A 24,568-nucleotide genomic window follows, 5' to 3' on the forward strand; every position below is an offset into this window, starting at 1 on the left:
ACACACACACACACACACACACACACACACACACACACACACACACATGAATTTCTATATCCACAGATCACAAAAAGATGGTTTTCTATGAAACAATCTCTATTACATTGTTTGCTTTTTAAAGAAAGTAAATAATGATTGTCTTACTGGTCTAGGCTTCATTTGGAACTTTTCTGTTCTCTGTGCATCTAAAAAAGTATTTCACTGGCCCTCTTCTTTGGTGTCACTGTCGCTCAGTTTCTTCATCTTTCCAATGAGTAGACTGGACTGAATGACTTTTTAAGGCTCATCTTAGCTCTAAAACATACGTTCTCTTTCAGTGGGCCCAGGTAATTGAGCACATGTCTCCTTCTGGGAAAATAGGCAGCAATAATGAAAAACCAAAACTTTGCTTTGGATAAATCTCTGACTCCTTCCCTCATTCCTTTCTCTTCCATCTTTATTTTCCCTTAACTCAAAAAGAGTTAAAACTTACTGGCTCTAGACCCTCATCTCCAGTCGCCTGCCAGCCTCAAGAGTCCCTCACACACATATCTAAAACCAAGATAATTAATTATCCTCCCCACAAACCCACTCTGACTCCTGACTTCATTATTTCTGTCTGTGGCACCACCATTCCCTTCATCCCCATGTACGTGACTTTGAACATCCTTTTGACTCTTCCCTCTTTCTCCCCTCCGTGCAGTGAATCATTAGACCCTGACCATTTTTGCACGACAACACCTTTTCTATCTGTCCCTTCCTCGCCATGCCCACTGCCGCCACCCTATGACCAGGCTTCATTCCCACCCGGGGCAGATGGGCTACCGCAGCACTCTCTCATAAGATTCCTACATGCACTCTTCACACTCACACGGTTTCCGGATCAAGCTTCTTCATGCATGAGTTTGTCCGTCTATACTTTGGCTCAAAAGTCCTCGTTGGATAGGGTTTCTCCAGCTCCCCGTGGCAATAACTTCGCTTTTTCCTTCCCGTCCTTGAAGTGTCTAGCACAAGGCTGGGCACATAAGAGATGCTCTATAAAGACTTGATTTCTATGAACCGGCGTATGCATAAATGAATGGAGGGATGAAGCTGAGTCCAGGCTCCCTCATTCTTCAGCTCTCTTGCTTCTCCATTTCAGGTGCTTATCAGGGTGACCCCCTCTGCTGCCATATTTTCAGGAAGGCTGGAGAAGTGTTGGCCAAACATATACTGGCTGTGTTGCCCAAGATCCACCCGGTAAGTGGAGGTGGGGCATGGGGAAGCTAGGCACTGTAGGGAAGGCAATAGATGAGCAAAGAAAACCCATCTTCATAGTTGCTGAAAATGAGGCTTACTCTGACTCTCTTTTCATTTCTCTTTCTCTTACCTCTATTTATTCTAGCTCCTTGTCCCCACTCACTCACATCTCTGTCCTTCCTTCACTTGACCTGAGTTTGTTTCTTCAAGAGACAGCATAGTGTAGTAGATAGAAGGCTGGCCTTGGAGTCAGGAAGCCTAGGGTTTGGGTCCTGACTCACATAATGGCTGGGTGGCCCTGGGTAGGTTGCCTCCCCTATTGAGATCCTCAGGCAACTTTCTAATTCACTACAATTCAACAAGAGTTTATTATATCGAGGCACTATGCAAAAAAAGAAAGAAACAAAACCATGCCTGCCCTCAAGGAGCTTACATTGTATGGGAGAAACACCACATGTGCTTGGCAGTGTCTGGCGCTATTAAGAAGTGCTTAATAAGTGTGTTATGTATCTACGCAGATAAGTAAATACAAAATAGTGAGTTGGGGGGAGGTACAAGTACATTGGGGATCAGGAAATGCCCTTGAAGGACACTAGGCATTGTCACATGGGGGGTGAGAAGGGAGTGCATTACAGGTATGGGAGAATGGCCTATGATAAACTATTGTGTAAGGAGAACAGCACGTACCCCATTTGGGCTAAAAACAGACTGTTCATGCATGGGAACCGCCGATCTCCATCAACACACACACACACACACACACACACACACACACACCCGCCCCCCCCAGAGGATGGCCTGAGAATCAGTATGCTTTGCAAAGGGGAGTGGCACAGTGCGGCAGAGACTGAGTATGGAGCCGGTGGCCTCAAGTCAGACTCCTAGCTCTGCCCCTTGATAGCTCCTATGGGACCTTCTCCACCTTGGCCAAGACACTTTTGGTCTGGACCTCTGTTTACTCAAATATAAAATGAAGGTATTGGACTAAATGATCTCCAAGCCCTGAATTCCTCTGCCCTCCCTTTCCACCACTTCCAACCACTGCAAGGCCCCCTCAGTCTGGGCTCCTTGTGGGAGGAGGGGCAGGCCAGGCTGCCAAGAAGCGCTCCCCCAGAGCAGATGGACAGGTGTGGCCGAGCCCCTGTGCGGCTGAAAGATCCTGAGCTGGCAGCCCTCTCCTTCCCCCTAAGAGCCAGTATTAATAACTCTCTCATCTCCCCTCAGACGCTTTTCCAGGGGCCAGGGGGCCTCCCCATTGTGTGCGTGGGCTCTGTATGGAAAAGCTGGGAGCTGCTGGAAGAAGGTGAGCAGGGACCCGAGGGAGGAGCAGGCAGGGAGGGGTGAGAGAAGTGGGGCAGGGCATTGTCCACAAGGTCACTCACCGCATACTGCTCAAGGACACCTGCCACACTAGAGCTTCTAGACAGCGCCCGGTGCCCAAACCCCTCTCATTCTCCTCTCTCCCATTCTAGCCTTTGTCTCCACCCTGGCCGAGGGAAAGAAGATCCAGAAAGCCTTCTCCAGCTTCACCCTGTTCCAACTGAAGCATTCCTCTGCCCTGGGGGGAGCCAGACTGGGGGCTCAGTTTATTGGGGAGGTGCTTCCCCTGGACTATGACAGCAATGCAGATATTTTCTTTAAACACACCTTCTCTAGTTAGGGCTGGCCTTCCCACCTCAAGGCCAGTCAGTGCACATTAGATGCTGAAAAATTGCAGTGCTTTTATTACTCAATAAAGATAGCTAAATTTTTTTAGTACTTTATATGTCCATCACCTCCCAGTAGCCTTCAGAGGTAGGTCCAAAAACCAACTCACATAATTAGATCCTCAGAAGATGTCGAGTTCAACCCATCCATAAAAAGAGTCCCTCCTACAAGGCAAAGCTGGTGGTTGACCAGCAAGTCAAGCAGGTGCTTGAACCTGCTACCTTTGGAGGCTGCCCATCTCCTTTTTGGACAGCACTAATCGTTTAGTTTTTTTTTTTTTTTTTCCTGATTTCAAACTTAAATTGGCCTTTTTACAACATCTACCCACTGCTCCTAATCGTCCTCTGGGGCCAAATGATACCTCTGGTCTGACCTTGCCATGATCATCCTTCACGTACTCCTATGTAATGGATGCAAGGCCCTTCGCCACTTCGGTGACTTTTCCACGGACGCTCTCCTGCTTAGCAACAGCCTTAAGGTGTGGTTGCCAGGACCGAACACAGTACTCCAGAGGTCGTCTGACTGGGGGGAGTGCAGTGGGACTGGCACCTCCCAACGATGCAGCCTGACGTCCCCATCACCCTGCTGTCCGCTCAGACTCCCAGATCTTTTTCTGAACTGCTGTCAAGCCGTGCTTCCCCAATCTTAAACTGGATGAAGCCGATTCTTGTCCTGAGTGCAAAGCTTTGCATTCATTCCTGTTACGCTTCATCTTATTTGATTAAACCCAACTCTAGCCTTTTCATAGCCTGTCACCCAGTGGGTTAGCTATTCACCAGTAGTGTTACCTGCAAATGTAAGAAACATACTATCTGTGCCTTAATTCATTATATTACTGATGGGGAAACTGAGCCAGGGGTTGAGTGACATGTACAGGGTAAACTAGTGTGTGTCTCAAGCAGGATTCTAATTCAGGTGACTCCCAAATCAAGCACCCTATCTACAATGCCACCTACCACCTGCTTCCGAATCGGTTACATACAAAAGAAAATAAGCTATCTTTCCCTCTGTCTTTAGATGGACAAGTAGCGTTTACTCCACTTTCAGGCCAGGTGCCTTTGTCCCTTCCTTTGTCCAGCTCTAGAAAGATATTGTGCCACCTGTTGGAAAGAGCCTGGAAGTCGCCCCACCTATATTCCCTGCTAGCTTGGCAGCCATTTGAGCCTCAGTTTGCTTATTTGTAAGGGGTCCCTGGTATGCATTTGTGACAGGAGAAAATATCTAGCAAGAGCCAGCGCTCAACCCACGGCGTCCTGGTCACCTCGTGGCACAGTGGAAGTCGTCCTCGTCACTTTGCGGCATAAAGGAAGTCAGCACCCTTTCCTCTTGGCCAGTGTCCCAAGGGTGCACGAGTCACCACCCTGCCCTGCTGACCAGGGAAGGAGGCACCATCTCTGAGCCAAGTGTTCTATCCTCCCCTTTCCATGTTATGGCCAAGTAAACCTCTTGTAAGCAGGCAGATGTTCTCTGAACGTCTCCTTTGATTCCAATCTTAATCCTCAGGCGCCACACCAATGAGGAAAATGATCTATAAACCATAAGCCCACTGCCATCTTTGGCACTGGAGAGTGCCACTGACTTCTTTTCTTAAAATGCTGACATTACTAATTAAATGGCTAATTATCTAGAAACTATGTCTTTCCAGCTTTTATATCTCACTATTCTAAGTGAGGTGTGCCTACTTACACCACAGCTCCCTATGGATAGGGCTGTGGAGAGGATGCAGTTCAGATTTTTATCAAGTCCCTCCTTGGGGCAAGACCCGGATTCAAATTTCACCTCTGACCCTAGTTCCACAACCCTTGGTCTTAACCTCTGTGTGCCTCCTCGGTGACTCCCTGGGTGTATGAGATGCTGAGATGGTGGAGTTACCTCCCTCCACTCATCACAGACTCAAAAGATTCCATTATTTCGTAGTGAAGATGGTGCCGGAGTGTTGGATTCAGGGCCCTGTGCATACAGTCTATAATAAAGCTGCTCCCCCAATCAGAAAGCATGAGGTGCCTACTATGTGTCACACTCTGTGCTAGGTCCTGCGGATAGAAAAGGTCCAACTTAAAGGATTTTACATTTTGTTGGGGCTGACATCACATCCACATAGAAGTCCATTCAAAATATAGACAGGCTGATGGCCAGTGGCCTGAGCTAAATGAGAAGGAGGAACATTCCTACCAGGGAGGATGGGCTGAGCTCCCCCGGGAGATGGAACAGTATGCGAGGTGCCTCAGGGCCAGTCTGGCCGGCCATCCTGGCCTCAGGGAACTTAGGGGAAGGGGAGAGAGCCCAAGTGTGGAAAGATGGGCTGATCCTCCACATCACAGGAAGCCACGGGAACTTCTTGAGCACAGAGGGCCACGATAGGGCCAAGGACACAGGACTTCTGGATGAGGGGAATCTTTTACAAGATTTGCTAAAGCCCTTTCCTCATCACACCTCCTTGAGGAAGGCAGGGCAGATGGGATTCTCCCCATTGGACATGTCAGAACACTGAGAGGTAGGGCTACTCAGTGGCAGATTGAGGAACGGAACCACCACAGGGGACAGACTTCTGGATCTGGAGGCAGGTGAGACCTGGGTTTTTCTCCAACTAGTTGTGTGACCACGGGAGATTCACTAGTGGGTAAACTGGTTTCCCCACCAGAAACTATAGATCCTGACTTCACTGGGGAGGGAAGGGTTTTAAGAATCCAATGAGACACTGTTCCTAAAGCATTTTGCAATCCATAAAGCCATTATGTAAAGGACAGCTGTTCTTACCATCCTCATTTTAAATAGGGCAACTGAGGCACAGAGAAGTGAAATGAACCTTCCCTGGGCCATGTATCTGGCAAGTATCGGCACTGCGATTTGAACCCAGCTCTCTTGACTTCTTCAAACCTAGGGCTCTTCAATGTGATACAACCCACTCCCAGGACTAGGAGAGGTGGGGACATGGCTCCAATGCTTTCTCCCCATTCTCCCTCTGCCCTTGGCTGCTTCACAGGTGCCAGGAACAAAGCCCAGTGGCTAGGTTTTTTGCCCAGCTAAGCAGCCCTCCTCACTTGGAGGGAGCCAGGCTCACCTGCTTCCCCATTTATTAAGCAATCACAAGTGTTGTTGGTGTTCTGTGCCAGGCTCTGGTGACATGAAATGGGCCCTTCCTATGGAGAAACAGACTTCCCATTCTGGAGATCTGCCCACCTAAGTGCACAAAATATGAGGTAATCTGGGGGATGGGGGAATGGGCCAGGAAAGCTTCAGGTAGAAGGTGATGCCTGAGCTGAGTTTGGAAGGAAACAAGAGATTCTAAGAGGTAAAGGTGAGGAAAGAGGCCATTCAGGCTGGGGGGGCAGGGGACACCGTGTTTTATAAAGACACAGGGATTGCGATGGAGCGTTATATATGAGAAACGCCCCAAAAGCCCAGGATGCCTGGAGCACAGAGTATGGGAAGGGGGCACAGGATCTGTAAGGATGGAAAAGTAAGTTGGCATCCTTCTCACCAGACAGTGATCTCCTGGGGGGCAGGAACCATAACTATTCTAACCTTTGCACAGGGCCATATGCAGTAGGGTCTCAACATTTGTGCCACAATTGTGACCCCAGCCTTCCGAACAGGAGAGCATGCTCACACAGCGAAGTAGGGGTCCTTGGGCCAGAAAGCTGTGGCGAGAAGGTGGGGGAGTCCTTAGTCCGCACTGCGGACCCCGATGCCGCTGAGGTTGACGCGGGAAGGAACCACACACGAGCACTGACTACCACAGCTGATCGCTGCCTTCTCGTTTTATTGAAATTTTCAAGAGCTGCCATTTGGTTTGAATAGCAAAATTCAGAAAAGCTCGCTTTTTTTTTTTCCCTTTTTGACATTTTTATGAAAAAAAAAATTCAATTTTAAACTCCTGTTCTCCCTCTCCCAACACAATATTGTAGACAGAAGCTCTTCACCCAACTACTGTGTAGCATGTGCTTCACCAAAGTGCTTTTTGATATTTCGGCAAGACGTAAACTGCGAGAGCCCAACCCGGAGGTCTCCCCGCCACCCCCAGGAGGCTGCAGGGCCAAGAGGCGGTGCAGACGCCCCTGGGACACGCCTCCCTTCCTGCCGGAGCCCCCACTTCATCAGGCCCACCCCTTCCAACCCCCTAGAGATCCTTCTTTCCTTTCCCTCCCCCTCCCCCTCCCCCTCCCCAACAAACAAAGGCAGCACAATCTATGGAGAGAGGTTACCACATTCACGAGAAAGCTAGTTTGGAGAGATTTCTTAACTCGGACGCTTTCAAGTTCTGTCCACTTGTTACTCCAGAATTCACTCCATCATCACATGCCTTTGCAGTCTCCAGGGCTGTTTGCCCAGAGGGTAGATGGGATCCGAGCTTTCCAATGAGAAGCAAAATTTGTCATTTAAAAAACAAGCACAGAAGTTCCGTATGAAATGAAGCTGGCTCTCAAGGTCGTTCCTTCGGAGGCAGCCAGGTCTGGGCCGCTTCCTAACTGTTCCTATGGCTCTTCTTGAGGCAGCTAGCTGCGTGGCAATGGTGGCTGAAAGCCAAGGTGTGCTTTATGTTTGGGATGAAGTATCCTCTTAAGAGCAGCAAACATGAAGGGTTCCGAATTCTTAGATAGGGCACAGTTATCATTTAGTATTGGCTACAGTAAATTCCACATTTTTATAGCTTTAAATAACCAAAGTTTCTGCCTGTGCCAGTGCTTCTGTTTTCCAAGTGGAGGTGACCAGCATGGGAACAGCTCATCAGACAAATGAGTGTGCTTAGTGACACAGGAAGACCTCAAAGGCTTCTCTATTCTCTGCCTCCGGGGATAAGCATCTGAGCTGGGAAACCTGTAAGGCAGTGTGCTCGGCTTCCTATGCAACACTGGCAGGGAAGAGAAAACCAAAGAGCTAATGGGAAATGGAAGAGACCATCTCCTTCTCCCAGGTCCAACTCCCTTAGCATGGAAGGATGGGAAATACACGCGTACATATATGTATATGTTTCTCCCCCACCCCACCCCCCAAACTTGTTACCAGACTGTTGTCTGGTACTGCAACTCTAGTCTGTGACAGTAGAGGGTGCAGTGGACAGTCTTCCACAAGCCACTGGGGAGAACCAACCATCAGAACTGGCCATTCCTGTGCATTTCCGGGAAGAAGCAAGAGGCGGTCAGCCAGTGCAAACCAGAAAGTAAGTCTATAGCTAGGGACCGTTTCTTGCTTCCCCTTTTGCCTACCTCTCCAAATTACTAATACGGCGCACCCAGGAGGTGAGATGGCACAAAGCCATTGAGACGTCAAGATCTGACTATCCCTTCCAGGCTGGTCAATCTCTCTCATCCTTTATTGGGAATCAGTTCTCAACCTGCTCGCTGACCTTCCCAGCAATTCAATCACACTCTCTTCAGGGCTCTGACACACCACATTTTAGGAAGCCTATCAGTCAGGGCTTATCTGTGCTATATTCCCATCTGATGTTCTTACACGTAGAACATCAGTTCCATTCTGGACAAGGTGCCATTCCATCTCTCTCTCCACGTTTCTTCTCACACAACCAACAATCCCTTTCAAACCACAGTAATTTTGCCCAGCATCTGCACTGACCTCGAGTCCCTTCACCTCAGCTTTCTGCTGCCACCACAACAATGCTAGACATTTCTGGAAAACTCTAAACACAGGGATCACTGCAAACCTAATGAAGAAAGATCCCTGCTACTTTGGCCTCCCCAAATAAGGGTGTTATTTACAGAGGCTCAAAGGCTGAGATTAAACTCTTTACGTGTTTCTGGTTCCCCTCTGCCACTCCCCCTATACTCCTGAGTCTCAGTGTCCTCACTGGCAATGCGGATCTGAACTGGGAGACAACAAAGTCTGCAGCTGGTGCTGTAAGGAAACCTGAAAAGGTAAGGGGGATGACCACCATTTTAAATAGCCTTTTTTAAAGGGAAAATTTTTTTTAAAAAAAACTCTTAATGAGGAATTTTATCTTAATCATTAAAAAGATCCTGAAATATAATCCCTCCTAACCTAGGATTTCCAGGCTTGCTCAGGGCCCAGGGTTAAGTGCATACCAAGAGCCAGTACTGGACAAGTAGCTGGGCCTGGAGCCAGGAAGACCTGAGTTCAAATCCAGCCTCAGATACTCCCTGGGTATATCACTTAGCCCCCGTGTGCCTCACTTTCCTCACTTGTAAAATGGAGAGGTTGGACTCAATGACCTCTAAGGTCTCTTTCAGCTCTAATCTATGACTCTATAACTACACAGGTTCCATTTCCAAGGAAAAGATGCTGAAGTTGAAATTAGTCACTTAGGTCCAGCCCCTCTAAGGAGGCCTCTAAATAGAAGCTCCAGCTTCCAAAGGGCTGAACACAGGGAAGAAACTCTCCCAGTTGTTCTGTCCCCCCCCAAAACTCAGAGGAGCCCCTCCCCCCCAGGTCTCCAGGTCACCCATGAAGCCCTTCCACTCGGACAGCTGATCTGTTCTCAGTGCTCTTCCAAATGGACTACGGTCACTTAAAACCGCCATCCCCTTCCCTACCACCACAGGGACAAGAGTAGAACAAATGCTTTCACAACCACCCCTCAAGGCAGCCTGGGAAAGGGGGAGAGGTCTTATTTCACATGCTCCCTGACCCTTTGGGATCTGGGTACATTAACAGGAATATCTGAGGCCCAGAGCTGAAAATGGGCTGCTATCATCTCTACTGAAGGGAGGGATGGAAGGAGGCGCTACTGTATTTTCTGAATGGGCAACCTGCTCTCGGAGGACTGGTGCCCTTCACTCAGCCAAGACGGGGAGACGGTTTTCCCCAAATAAACAGGGCAAGAAACACCAGAGTAAATTATGGAGGGAAGAGAAACTCTTCAGAGTTTTTAAAAATGACCCTAATCTGGCTCGTCAAGAAATCAAGGGCTTCTAGAAAAGTGGCTCTTCTCATCAACAGCTTGGGCATTCGAACGTGATCCCACCTATGCCAAAGTGGTCATCTGTTCTTACTAGCTGCCCTCCTGCTGAGGCACCCAAATGTGGGAGCAAGTGCTGGGTCTCAGAGGGAAGGGAGGTTTGGCCAGCCTCTTCCCTTGACCACCACAGCTAGTGTGTGGTTAAGTTTCTCATGAGTAGTAGTGACAAAGACCCCCTTTAGTAAGGAGGAGGGACAACCAAGGAAACATAGGTGATGGGAACACGTGTAGCAGCCTCACAAGCAGGGCCTGAGCCACCCTGCCAGACAGTAGTGGATGGGGAGGTGAGTGTGCCCCTCCCCTCACATTGAGGGTACTCTTAAAGGGCCTGCAGGCAAAACTGCACAAGGAGGGGCCACCATTAACAATAAGAACAAGCCCTGGAAATAAATCTTTGGCCATCACCCACCCTGCTGTGTAAAGTCCCTAGTGAGAAAAGCCTTTACAGAGAAGAAAGCTAGCAGAGGTGAAGACAGTACCGAATGCTAACAGAGGTAAGCATTACAGAAATCACAGTGTGCAGTTCAACTTCTGAGTTAAAAGCATCCACACAGGAATTCCCTAGGCCTGAGCTGCTGGTTGCAAACACAACGTGCCACGTGCCACCTGCCACCCCACTGCCTTGGTAACACTATCTCAAAAACCAAGGGAGCCAAGGAGTGGCAGAAGGAGACGGGGCCGGGGGACACTGGAGAAGGAGATGGCAAACCGACACCTCTGTTATTTTACTTTCCAAACAACGAGCCTGAAAGTGACTATAAACAGATGCTTAAGAGCTCCATCACAGGGCCCGAGGACCCGAGACCATGGCGATGATAGCTTTTGAAAGGAGAATTCATGACTGACTGCTTCCTGCTCAACAGTCCGTGTGAGCCAGCGGTTCGGTCCGTGCTCTCTGAACCCACATCTGAGGACGGAGTTCTTTGTAGAGAGAAAAGGGGGTTGGCATGAAGTTTCAACAGGCCATGGTTAAAAATCCCCCCGTGGGGTGCCCACAGCCCACCTCTCCTCCCCACTCTCCCCTTTCCCTCCTCCATGGATACGGTAAGGAGTTCTTCAGGTTTTCCTTGAATCTGATGAGTATGCTGCAGGATGGGAAGGGCATTCCCTAAACACTAATCCTGGAAAAAGATGCTTAACACATACAAACATCCTCTACAGAAGGAAAAGGAGAGACAGAGAGACCGCAATCCTCTCACACAGAAACAAACAAAAAAAGGAAAAAAAGAGCCATTATGTTCAAAAAAGAAAAAGGAAAAAGAAATCCAAAGTGTCCAAATGCAGGCTAGCAGAACAAAAGAGACACACAGAAGCTTGTAGATAAGACTGCCCAAGTTAGAGCGACTCGATTCACAGGTCGAGTTTGCCCCCCTTCCTTTCCCCTCCCCTGAGCACCCCCCACCCCCTCCAGCCCCCGCCTCTTTGTGCAGTCTTGTCCCTGGAAAAAGGGCCCCACAAGTCCTCCTGAAAGGTTTCGGGAAGATTCAGTACTTCACTCCTGGAATAAACTCCTTGGCATCGGGATTCAGGTTACTTTTGCTCTGAAATGAGGAGCCAAAAGAAGATGGTAAGTACCAGAAGTCAGAGGTTTTAACCTACTCCTAGCACCAATGTCTCTTGCAGCTTCAGGTAAAGCCCTTGTTTTCTCTTACTCCCAGTGGGACCTGAGTGACTAGAGCACACCATAGCTTGCTTGTGGCTAACTGGACTCAGAGCTCAGGAGCACGAGTGGGAGGCCAGGCTCTTTCTCCCCAACCCTTCAGCCAGCCTTCCCCCCTTGGCAAATCTGCTCCACAATGCCTTCTAAAGTCTTACTCTAAGGGTCCTAAGTCTGACAGCAAGAGCTAAGTTTAAAGCCAATGCAAGATAAGCTTGAGGTTCTTTTTTTATTCAGACATTAAACCAGCTTGGTTACTCAGCACACATTCTTTCCCCTTAATTTCTGATTTGAGAAGGCTGTCTGCTAGCAAGTGAACAAATACTGGAACCCTTCACAAACCTGCTGGCCAACCTGCTGCACCACGAGAAATACAATGCACCAACACTTAAATAAAACTCATTCCTAAGCTAGAATGTGGAATATGCTCGGGCTCCTAAGTTCAACGCTGAACCCTTCTCCAAGCCCCCAGGCCAATTCTGACAAGACTCAGAACCCTATTGAGGAGACGGGCTCTGGGGACAGTGGGAAGGGAGGACGGCTGAGGAGGAAGGCAGTCTACACAGCACTCTTCCCGGACTTGGCTTTCACCCTCTGCCCACAATGGCAGCCTCCTTTCTCAAGTCATAAAACAAGAGAGCTCACCATGGAGGGTCTAGAGAAAACTTGGAGGTGCTCTCACAAACCAGTGCTCCCCTGAGGGGACCCTTACCAAGATATCTTCTGAACTGTGACTGTCACTGACAGAAAGTCCGTTGAGCTGCTGCTGGAGCTGCCCGATGCCTTGAGGCAGGTCTCGAGAGGGAATGAACCAGTCCTGGTCTTCTTCATCCAGCATCTCCTGGAAGCATCGGTCCAAGAATTCTTGTTCCTCAAGTTCTTCCTCCACCTAGCAGGAAGGGAGGGTGGAAAAGTGACCAGAGGCCTTCTATGGACTGATGCAGAGGCAGGGAAGCAGAATCAGGGAAACAACACGCACAAGGACCACAGAACGGTAAAGAGGAGCGCCAAAGCGACACGAAGTGCGGTTACTGGTGGAGCCATGTTTGGTTGTACTGAATCTGTTTATCTTTTTAATCTTTGTTACATGAGGAGGCTTGTTGAGTGGTGGGTAAAGAAATATACGTGAAAAGGGCAACAATTTTAAAAAATGCTGCCAGTCAGGCATGCAGAAAGACAAGATGACTGGGACTGTCAACTCTGCAAATGGAGATAGAAGCTTCTGCTCCTAAGGATACAAGAGTCCCTTCATAATGCGACACTGGGAACAATCCAGACTGTTGGCCTCACAGCTCTGACTCTTCTTCCCAAAGCTGCTTCACAGACACTCTGGGGGGGGGATGCCTTCGACATTTTATAATGGGGAGGAACAGAGAGGGGCCAACTGGTCTGCCCAATGCCACCTCACCTGGCAAACAGCCTGACAACTTCGTGCACTCCAAACCCTTTGATTAAAAGCTCATGGTCAACGCTTGGCCTTTTACTGAAAAGAACATATGTTTTTCATTTGTCAAAACAGGAAGAAGCCCACGAATGCTTAAAACAAATCTTCATTTCTATTTCCTTAAGTATTTCTCTAAAAAGAAACAAGAGCCCTTTTAATTTGGCAACACGTATAAAACTGTATAAAACTATTTCAAAGATCACTTATTTCAAAACTGATTAAGTATCACATCTGCAGGCTATATAGACCCTTTGCTTCCTATGGTTCTGCCTCCAGCTGTCTGACTTGCAGACACTTTATAACATCCTAGGATGAAGAGAAGACTAAAAATTCAGAAAATTAAAACTTAATCTAACCATATTATTCCTTTAAATGCTGAGTACATGACATACAATTGACCTTTGAAACTATTCATTATTTTGTTTTAAGTGAGTTTTTAATTGATATCTTTGGTTTACTATTTTGCATCACCATAATTTCATCTAGCTCTCCCCCGCCCAAAGGCCATTCTATATAAAAATAGTATTTTTAAAGACTAAAAAAGATAAAGAGAAAAAAAAAACATCGTTGATCAATACATAAAAAAATCTGAAAATATGTGCAATGTATAACATTTGTAGATTTCTTCCCTATACAAGAGAAGTGTGGGGCATATCTGCTTATTTCTTTTTTTTCAAGTCACACCCATTCTGTATAATTTTGCAATATTTGTTTTTATGTTTTCAGTGGGGTTTTTTTCCATTTACAAGTAAGCACTGTGTATACTGTTTTCTTGTCTTTGCTTATTTCATTCTGCTTAATTTATATAGATCTTTCCATGCTTTTCTGTATTCATCACATTCATTTCTTACGGTAGGTAATACTCCACATTATACTCCATTATATTCACATACTACAATTTGTTGGGCCATCACCCAATTAATGGGCATGTACTTTGTTTCCAACTCTTTGCTACAACAAAAGGGGCTACTTGAGGTGTTTTGGCGTAAATGGAGATTTTCTTCTTATCAATCACCTCCTTGGGGTATAAGGCTAATAGATGAATCAATGGGTCAAGCAGTATTTTAGTCATTTCACTTAATAATTCCAAATAGCTTTCCAAAGCTATTCTGATCCACAACTCCACCAACAATGCACCAGTGTGCCTCTCTTCCTCCAACTTCTCCAACATTAACTCTTATCATCTTTTGTTGTCTGCCAATTTGCAGGATGTGATGTAAAACCTTAGTTTTTTTATTTTTATTTCTCTTATAAATGAATTGGAAAATTCTTTCATATACTGTTAACATTCTGGAATTCTTCTTTTGAGAACTATTTGTTTATATCCTTTGACTCACTTTTTGGTCATATATATGTATTTGTATGTATGTAAGAGAGAGAGAGAGGGAAGAGTTTTAATCTTGGATATTAAACCCCTTATCAGAGAAATTTGATCTAAAGACTTTTTAGATTCATTCAACCGGTCCTTCTTATCCTAAGTACACCGATTTTGCTTGGGTAGAAGCTTTTCATTTTCATGTAATCAAGTTATCTATTTTATCTTTTCGAATAGCCTCTACCTCTTGTTTGGTTAAGAATACATCACTCAGGGACAGCTAGGTGGTGCAATGGATAGAGCACCAGCCCTGGAGTCAGGAGGACCACTGTAAACCTGAGCAAGTCACTTAATCCCGATTGCCTCGCCCCCCCCGCAAAAAAAGAAATACATGTATTCACAGCTGTGACAGGTATATAATGGGCTTCTCTTCTAATTTTTAAAAAAGTATGATCTTCCAGGTCACATACCCATTTAGAATACATTGTGAAGTATGGTGTAAGTGAGATACTGTTTTAAGCCTATTTTCTGCCAGATAGATTTCCAGTTTTCTCAATTGTTTTTATCAAATAGGGAGCTCTTTCCTGACTGGTTTATTCAACGCTGGGTTACTGGGTTTCACTGTTTCTAATTTTCCCTTGCCCAGTCTGTTCCATTGATCTATCTATTTTTTAAACAATTCCAGATGGTTTTCATGACCACTTCTTTTTTTTTCTTTCAATTTAAAAAAATTTTATGTAATTTATTTTAGTTATCAACATTTACTTCCACAAGATTTTGAGTTCCAAATTTTCTCCCCTCTCATCCTTCCCCCACCCCAAGACAGCGAGCATTCTGAATACCCCTTCCCCTAATCTGCCCTCCCTTCTATCACCCCCCTACCTTCTCTTATCCCCTTCCCCTTCAATTTTCCTGTAGGGCAGGATAGATTTCTATATCCCATTGCCTGTATATCTTATTTCCCAGTTGCACGTAAAAACAATTTTTAACATTTGTTTTTAAAACTTTGGGTTCCCAATTTTCTCCCTTCCTCCCTCCCCGTCCACCCTCATTGAGAAGGCAAGCAACTCAAAAAATTAACTATATTTCCCTTCATCCTATTCCAACCCCACCTCTGTTTATTCTCTTCTCTCTTTTGACCCTGTCCCTCCTCAGAAGTGTTAGCTTCTGATTACCCCTGCCCCAGTCTACCCTCCCCTCTATCATCTCCCTGCTCTCTTATCTCCTTATCCCCTATTTTTCTGTGTGGTAAGATAGATTTCCACACCCAAATGAGTATGTATGTTATTCCCTCCTTAAGCCAAATCCAAAGAGAATAAGATTCACTCATTCCCTCTCACTTTCCCTCACTTCCCCTCCACTGTAAAAGCCTTTTCTTGTCTGTTTTATGTGAGATAATTTGCTCCATTCTACCTCTCCTTTTCTCCTCCCAGTATAAACCTCTCACCCCTTCATTTTATTCTCCAGATATCACCCCTTCATCTTCAACTCACCCTATGCTCTCTATTTATCCATACATATAATTTTTTCCCCCTCCAACTACCCTAATACTGACAAAGGTCTCATGAGTTACAAATACCAGCTTTCCATGTAGGAATGTAAACAGTTCAACCTTAATAAGTCCCTCATGATTTCTCTTTCCTGTTTACCTTTTCATGCTTCTCTTGAGTCTTGTATTTGAAATTTTCTATTTAGCTCTGGTCTTTTCATCAAGAATGCTTGAAAGTCCTCTATTTCACTGAATATTCATTTTTTCCCCTGAAGGATTATACTCAGTTTTGCTGGGTAGGTGATTCTTGGCTGTAATCCTTTCTCCTTTGACCTCCAGAATATTATATTCTAAGCTCTCTGGTCCCTTAATGTAGAAGCAGCTAAATCTTGTGTTATCCTGATTGTGTTTCCACAATACTTGAATTGTTTCTTTCTGGCTGCTTGCAATATTTTCTCCTTGACCTGAGAATCTGGAATTCTGGCTACAATATTCCTAGAAGTTTTCCTTTCAGGATCTCTTTGAGGAGGTTATCAGTAGATTCTTTCCATTTCTATATTACTCCCTGGTTCTAGAATATCAGAGAAGTTTTCTTTGATAATTTCTTGAAAGATGATGTCTAGGCTCTTTTTTTGATCATGGCTTTCAGATAGTCCAATAATTTTTAAATTCTCTCTCCTGGATCTATTTTCTAGGTCAGTTGTTTTTCCAATGAGATACTTCACATTGTCTTCTATTTTTTCATTCTTTTGGTTTTGTTTTACAATGTCTTGATTTCTCATCAAGTCACTAGCTTCCATTTGCTCCATTCTAATTTTTAAGAAGTATTTTCTTCAGTAAGCTTCTGGAGTTCCTTTTCCATCTGGCCAATTCTGCTTTTTAAGACATTCTACTCCTCACTGGCTTTTTGGACCTCTTTTGCTATTTGGGTTAGGCTATTTTTTAAGGTGTTATTTTCTTCAGGATTTTTTTGGGTCTCCTTTAGCAAGCTGTTGATTTGTTTTTCATGATTATCTTGCATCACTCTCATTTCTCTTCCCAGTTTTTCCTCTACTTCTCTTACCTGCTTCTCAAAATCCTTTTTGAGCTCTTCCAAGGCCTGGGACTGATTCATATTTTTCTTGGAGGCTCTGGATTTAGGAGCTTTGGCTATGTTGTCTTCTTCTGGCTGTATGTTCTGATCTTCTTTGTCACCAAAGTTAAGATTCTATGGTTTGACTTTTTTTGTGCAATTTGTTCATGATCCCAGCCAATTACTTGAGTTATAAACTCTTTATTATGGTAGGGGTCTGCTTCCAATGTGGAGAATGTACTGTCCCAAGCTTCAGGGGTTTTGTGCAGCTGTTTTCAGAGATACTTCTAGGGACTTCTAAATTTTCAGTTCTCCCAAGGTGGTATGATCAAGGGCGAGGTGTTGACTCCTTTCCTGGCCTGTGCTCTGGTCTGTGAATGACCACAAGCACTCTTCTCTGCCTTGAAACTGTGAGGAGGATTCCCTCTCCACTGCTACCACAAGAGCCACTACAAGCGCCACCATGCCAGCGCTCCTCCTCACCCCAGGACCACCACCCAGGACTGTGACTCAGATCCAAGCATGGGCAAAGCAAGAGATTCTTGCCTCAGCACCAGCAAAGAGATCCCTGCAATCCCCCTCTCATCAGCCACTCGATATCCCCTCTGTCTGTGGGTCAAGAGCTCTGGAAGCAGTTGCCGCCCCAGGGCTGCGCCAGGACAGGGGCTGGGACTGAGCTGCTCTCTCACCAGAGTCAGACAGACCTTTCCTACTGACCTTCTAAGTTGTTTTTGGCATTTGTGGGTTGAGAAGTCTGGAAACCGCTACAGCTGCCTGTGAGTCAGTCCTCTGAGGCCTGCTCTAGGTTCGCTGAGCCACGATCTTTGCCTGCACGGCCTACACTGAACTGAGCTCCTCTCCCAGCCTGGAGCAGTAGACCTTTCCAATCAACCATCCAGGTTGTCCTGGGCTGGAAATTTGTTTCACTCTGTCTTTTCGTGGGTTCTGCTGCTTTAGAATTTGTTTAGAGCCATTTTTTACAGGTATTTGGAGGGGTTTGGGGGAGAGCTTGAGCAGGTCGCTGCTTTCACTCTGCCACCTTGACTCCACCTCCATGACCACTTCTTTCTAATACAGTTTGAGGTCTAGAGGTCCCATTCCCATTTCATCCCTTCATCTTTTTATTATTTCCCTTGATTTTCTAAATCTTTTATTTTTCCAAATGAATTTAGCTATTTTATCAAGTTCTACAACATATATTGATTGGTATAGCATTGAAACTAGAAATTCACTTAGGTGGTATTGTCATTTTTATTACATTAACATGGCCCTGCCACAAGTACTGAATATATCTCCAGCTATTAAAGTTATTCTTTATTTCTTTAAGGAGCATTTTGTAATTGAATATACACAGGCATTTTGTGTGCTTTGGTAGACTGGTGTCCAGATGGTTAATGATTTTGTAGTTACCTGAAATGGGATTTCTATCACTGCCTCTTCAATCCTGTTATCGTTCTATATAAATGCTTTTGATTTCTGAGTCTCCAACTTTGCTGAGGCTATTAATTGTCTCAATTAGTAGCCCCCAGGAGCCCTGCTTCCCCTTTCCCTGAGGCCAGATGAGCACCCAAATCCTGGCAAATCATCCGCTTTGTAAGGTCTCCGTCTCTCTGTATAGAATATCTCTCTTCTGCCATGGGAGTATTCATCACTGAAATAAAACTTCCCCCTTTCCTTCCCTGTTTCAATCCCTCGTTTTGCCCATTCTCCTTAGGATCTCACAGTCCCGAGGGACTACAGGAAGTATTTTCCCTTCATTGCTGGCCTTTGACTTACTGAGGGTAGGTCACATATTAACCTCTCTCATCCTCCTCCCCTCCTCCTCTTCATGTGCCGTCTTATTTGGGAGTTTAGTCCCACAAAACAAACAAACAAACTCTTGATTCATCTGTGGGTAGAGTCTTGTGAGGTTTGGTCCACGATGGTCCAGGCCTCTTTCCCCGCCATCATGTATTTAACTTCCACTTTCTCTCTTGTCTCACACACGTGTAGACCATAAAGGTCTCCCGTTATTTTGTTGCTCTCGTCCTTGGTCGCTGTTTTTGTTGGCCATTCTTGTATTTCTGGTGTCCAGGGTGTTTGAGGAGCAGATAATCTCTTCAGGGTTGGCTTTCTTTCTAGGAAGGCTTCCAACACCTCCTTTGACTGACTATGTATCTTTCTACATGAACGGTTGGGCTCCACTCCTCTGGACTTTCCCACCACACCACAGAAGCTTCTTCCTTCTGGAAGGTCACCGGAGCCCTAGAGCTCACACTTCAGAAGTCCGCTCCCCCGGAGCCTCTGGAGTAACTCACTCAGTTAGAATGTCATTTCCTTTTGTGTGTAATTGTGTGGGAGAGAGCACGGTGCATGGCACACAGGCCTGTTAATTCTGTCTTAAGCACCTGCCGCACCAAGCTTTCTTCTGGAGGCAGTCTGTGTGCTCTTTCAAGTGTCACTTTGTTTTCTGTGCTCAGAAGTTCCAGGCAGTGTTCTTGAATTACTTCTTGCATGGTGGTGGTCAGCTTTCCGGACTCGCATTCCTCTGGGAGATCTATAATCTCTAAGATGTTTCTATGCATCCTGTCAAGACCAAATGTTTGGCCTGTGGGGAGACTGTTACTGCTTCGTCCTCCAGACTGTCCTACACTTCCCTGTATTTGCATTCCCAATCGGGTATTTTCTCTTTTGTTTCTTTAGTGAGTCTTGCCACAGTGGATTGAAGTTTTTCTCGTCCGAATCTGCCAATTATCTCTGCTTTGCAGGCCACAAATTCTTGTTTCACAATTCTTATTTCCCTTTTAGACCATTTAGGAACATTCCACTGTGGTTCCATAATCTCTTGGGAATCCACAGGGTCCTCTAGCTCATCAAGTGTTGATTCCTTTTCCTTTGTCCAGTATTGTAAGAATATTTATTTTGGCTGATATGAAGGCCATATCCCCTTCTGTTATTAATATTTTCTGTGTTGGTTTGTCTGCTTACACTAAACAAGGTACCTCACTCAATTTTCTTCCTCCTGAGATCAATCTGTTTTCCTCATATTCCTCTACTGTTCGCTTTCTGACTCCTCTGATGAAAGGTTCCCAGGGTGGGACTTCAGAGCTGTATGCCACACTGGGCAGCTGACATTTCAGCAGCCTTAGTCCCTGTTCCAAACAACCTCTGGGAGAAAGCATCAGCCCTAGCTGGGCGCTGGGCTCTCTCCCTTGGCTCTGGGGAGTGTCACACAGCCCCATATGAGGTGTCCTGTCACACTTCCCTCTGTTCTTCAAGTCTCTGGCTGAATGTCGCTGCAGCACAAAGCCCTGCCAGACTGCTGTCTCAGACTAAAGCTCCTGACTTGATTTTCTGCAGCACTAGAAAGCGGAGAGAGAACACACTGAGGTTTTGTGCCAAACCTATGGGTCGGTGAGTGGTGGGGGAGAGGGTACTGAATCTGCCCGTCTGGGGCCAGGGATGAGCCTTCTATCTGGTTAAGGTTCTTGGTGTCCCAGACTACGGAGGCAGCTGACGTTGCTTTATTTCTTGTGCACAACCCCTATTTAGGAAAAGTCTGAGAAGTCATGAGGATAATAATAGCTGGCATTTATGCAGCACTTTAAGGTACACACACACACACACACACACACACACACACACACACACACACATGCGCGCGAGAGAGAAAGAGAAACTGGGGCAGACGGAAGTTAAGTGACTGGCCAGGGTCACACAACTGGCAAGTGTCCCAGGCATTAAGTAAACCTGAGTTTTCCTGACTCCAGCTCCGGGACTTATCCCGCCCGTGCTGGTCGCGTCCCTCTTAACTTCTGATCTGAGCTGCACTGATGCCTCTTTTCTGCGCTATGTGAGAGCAGAGTCACAGGATCACGGGCCTGCAGCTGGAATCATCTCATTCAAGCCTCTCCACTTCTTCCCGAGGAAACACAAAAGCAGAGTTGGCCGATGTGACCAAAGTGGCACGGCCAGCTCTGGGACACGGCCTCAAGCCCTTCCCGCTCATCTTCAAGTCACATTCTCCAGTCTCCTCCATGACCCCACTGGACCAGAGCCACTGATGGCTTCTCCTGATCCCAATTACCTGCTACAACCACAGTTTGCATCTCTCTAGCTGGAAATCACCGCTGACGGTGCCTGCCATCTGTCTATGGGCCTCGAAAGCACTGTCCTGTGATTCGTGCTCTGTGACCAGCCATGCCCCAGCCCACATCAGGCTGAGCACCCCAGGACCAAGGCCTCTGGGCACAGGAGCTAGTGGGGTGTGTGCATCTGCAGCTGTCACTGCACGGGGCACAGATAATCCCAGGCAAGGAACACTGTATCACTGGGGTAAGAAAACCCCCCGACATTTGTGCAAAGTGCCCTCCGCTTCACCCTCCCAAACCAACCAGCCGCTCTTTATTCCAAAGAAAACATTACAGAAACAAAAAAGAAAGAACAAACCATACTCTGGTTCTTTTAGATACCAGACTAGCCTCGAAGACTAAAAATAGGCGGGTCACTGATTTCTTTAAATGTTTTCTTATTCACTGCATATTAAAAGCTTGAAAAGTCTATCCAAGAAGAAACTAATTTGATAATAGATATGAAAGTGAAATTGATTTCTTCCTCCTTGATTTACTCATATCCCAGTTGCACTTGATGTGATTAAAAAAAATGGTCTGGGAACCACTCCCAATTTGCCAAAGAGGATATGGCACAAATCTCCACGTGCAATGAGTAACAGGCCTGAAAAAGTCAAAAGACTCAAAGGGGCTGCACAGATACATATTGTGTGACACACAGTTTCTTAATGCCATAAAAGGTTCAGACTGTCTTCCTTTCAGCCCTGTTTAAGTCCTATCTTACTGAGCTTTTAGATCTATGTTTTCCAAAAAGGAATCCTTACCTGGGCGTTACAGGCATCAAAGGTCACCAGAAAACACGTATTACCTGATAATTATTTGAGTGAGTGAAAAATACTTTGAATTAAGGATAACTGTTTTCAGTGGCCCTCATCAAGTCCTTCACTAGTCCCTCAGGACACTGCCATCCTCAGAAAATGTTTCCACGGGCCTACATCTCATTTGGAGACTTAACTAGGCTTTATTCCACGGCTTTCACAAGCAAACAACAGTGTGTACAGTGGTTCAAACGCTGGACTTGGGAGTCAGGAAGGATCAGGGTTCAAAATCTGCCACTGACATTTATTAGCTGGTCCCTGGGCAAACCACTTAGGTTCACGCAGGCTGAGCTGATCTATAAAAGAGAGATATGCCTCATGGGACTGCAAGGGAAGGGAAGGGAATAAGCATTTATACAGCACTCACTACATGCCAGGCCCTGTGCAAAGAGCTTTTCACAATTATCATCATAACAACTCTGAGAGAGAGTGGCTGTTTTCCTCATTTTTAGCTGAGGAAACTGAGGCAAACAGAGATGAGTGACTTGTCCACTGTCATACAAGGAACATCAGAGGCTGGATTTGAACTCGGTTCTTCTTGACTTCAGGTGCACTACCTGCCGCACCACCTGCTGCCTCCTCTTTGTAAGGATCCACTGTGATCACAGGATCACAGACTCAGATGTGAAAAGGACCTGGTCATCTCAATGATGGGCTCTACCAGCCTCCAAGGCCTCCAGAAATGTCAGCTGTCCCTGTTACTTGGCCTAGAGTACTGTCCTGCAGCAAGTAATGCTGAGACCACTTGGATCTCTAGAATGCTCTACGGCCTGCAAAGGACTTTCCTCCCACCGACCCTGAGAGCATCATCTCCACTGGACTCTCATTCCAGTTTGGAGTCTAGAGGCTCCTTCACACAAGAAAACAGAACTTTCCACTCAGAACCAAGGGAGGAAAGAAGGGGAGAGCTGGCTCGACTTGGGTTATAAAGCATGTTTTTTGTTATCTCCCCAGGACAAACTTCTCAACCCAATGTAATGGTGTACTCTTTCCCTTCTTATCACACATGAAGCCACAATCTCCTCTCTATCTTTGAGGTTCTTTCTTCTGGAAGGGTCCTTGGAGATTAAATGTAACCTTCATCTTACAAATGAACACCCCAAAAGTAAACTACTGGAGAGTCTTCAGTCAATCTACAACTCTAACAGACTCCTTCCTACCTCCCCCTTCTTTAACCCAAAGAACCTCTTCCTAACTGCATCCTCAGACATAACCCCCACTCTGCACAGCTGTGTGCGTGTAAAATGTGTCAATTAGTGAGAAACATTTTGTGGAAAAAAGAAAAAACAATCAGAGGACCTGAGTGACCTCTTGAAAAGGGAATGAACAACCAGTGACTTCCCCATTCTTGGCAAAGGGTCATATCATTTGGGACAAGGGGGAAGTGACCTAACACCTGGGAGGGTCATAGGATCCCTGGCCCTCGGTGGGAAGGGGCCCCAGTGGCCATCTAGTGCAACCTGAACCTGAGCCAGATTCCACTCTACGACACTCTCCAAAATAGTCATCTATGAAACATATTATTTTCACTTGTTTTTGTTTTTCTTGGTTTTCCCCTTTTGCTCTGTTTCTTCTTTCATAACACGACTAATGTGGAAATGTTTACACGACTGCACACATATAACCTCTATCAGATAGCTTGCCATCTTGAGGAAGGGGGAGGGGAGGGAGGGAGAAAATTTTGGAACTCAAAGTGTTATAAAAAATGAATGCTGAAAACTATCTTTGCATGCAATTGGAAAAAATATGATACTTTTTATTTTCAAAGTAGTCATCTAGAAAATGTTGAGCTGTTCTTCAGGAGTGTCTGACTCTTTATGACCACGCTGGGGATTTTCCTGGCAAAGATAATGAAGTAGCTTGCCATTTCTTCTCCAGGAAACTGAGGCAAACAGAATTAAGTGACTTGCCCAGGATCACACAGGTAGTGTCTGAAGCTGGATTTGACCTCAGGAAGATGAGTCTTTCTGACTTCAGGTGCTCTAACCACCGCACCACCTAGCCGCCCTTATCTAGAAAATGCCACAGACACAAACCTGTACTGTTTAGAACAGTCATATTCAGGAACATCTCCAAGGGCGATATAAGGTTGAGATCCCGTGTTTAGAAAGTTGTGACTCTTCCAGAGGGGAAAGAAGGGTCAGGGAGCTCCTCTGAAAATCCTCAGAAAGGAAGATGTCACAATGGTAATGACAGAGATGCTGCTGAACTGAAGTGAGGCTATGAAAGGGCTGGTAATAAGAGAGAAGCATCCCTCAGCTCCCTCGAGGACCTTCACTCCTAGAAGATGCTCTGGATAACACCCTTAGTTCTCCAGAAACTTCTCTAAGACTTTCAACACTCCCAAACTTTCCTTCTATACCCAGCTGGCTCTGTTCCTTTATCCTTTTGTGCCTGTATGTGGTTTCACACTACTCCCACCTTTCCTCCCCCAAAAAAGAAATGACCTGTTTGGGTCCTGAGTTTTAAAATTTGCTGGGTCCCCCAGGCTCTGACAGAGGGACGCTGCCTGGCCCACGAGATTCCTAACAGCATCACTACTTAATGCCCCCTACTCCCACCACGTGCAGGGACGTGACCCGCAACTCGTTAGTAACAATCTATGCCTAGCATAAAGGCCATGCTCACTCCTGGGTTCTCTCGTCTTCCACTCTCAATATTGATCAGCTCTTTCTCTGCTATCTACAAATATGCCCTGGTCTCTACTTTTAAAAACCCTCAGGCTCTTGCCCCAAATCTCTCCTCCCCTTCAAGTCAAAGTTCCAGTGAAAATTCCACCTCTACTTGCTGTCTCGGCACCTC

At 46.0% G+C, this 24,568-nt stretch overlaps 2 protein-coding genes across 3 annotated transcripts in view; one reads left to right on the forward strand and one right to left on the reverse strand.

Moving 5' to 3' along the window:
* NAGK (N-acetylglucosamine kinase) overlaps positions 1-2,984 on the forward strand; it is an 11,487-nt gene extending 8,503 nt beyond the window's left edge. Inside the window, exons 8-10 of the mRNA XM_027839995.1 lie at positions 1,124-1,221; positions 2,446-2,524; positions 2,694-2,984. Of these exons, the coding sequence (XP_027695796.1) occupies positions 1,124-1,221; positions 2,446-2,524; positions 2,694-2,881 (365 nt within the window). The 3' untranslated portion in view covers positions 2,882-2,984. The remainder of the gene's footprint in view (positions 1-1,123; positions 1,222-2,445; positions 2,525-2,693) is intronic.
* Positions 2,985-11,278: 8,294 nt separating this feature from the next.
* PAIP2B (poly(A) binding protein interacting protein 2B) overlaps positions 11,279-24,568 on the reverse strand; it is a 69,930-nt gene continuing 56,640 nt past the window's right edge. For both annotated transcript variants that reach the window (XM_027840004.1, XM_027840005.1), the window contains exons 3-4: positions 12,232-12,408; positions 11,279-11,403 (exon numbers count right to left, since the gene is read on the reverse strand). In XM_027840004.1, coding sequence (XP_027695805.1) covers positions 11,347-11,403; positions 12,232-12,408 — 234 coding nt within the window. In that variant the 3' untranslated portion in view covers positions 11,279-11,346. The remainder of the gene's footprint in view (positions 11,404-12,231; positions 12,409-24,568) is intronic.

The sequence above is a fragment of the Vombatus ursinus genome, unplaced genomic scaffold (genome assembly GCF_900497805.2).
Source record: "Vombatus ursinus unplaced genomic scaffold, bare-nosed wombat genome assembly UNPS02014837.1, whole genome shotgun sequence".
NCBI classification, from domain to species: Eukaryota; Metazoa; Chordata; class Mammalia; order Diprotodontia; family Vombatidae; genus Vombatus; species Vombatus ursinus.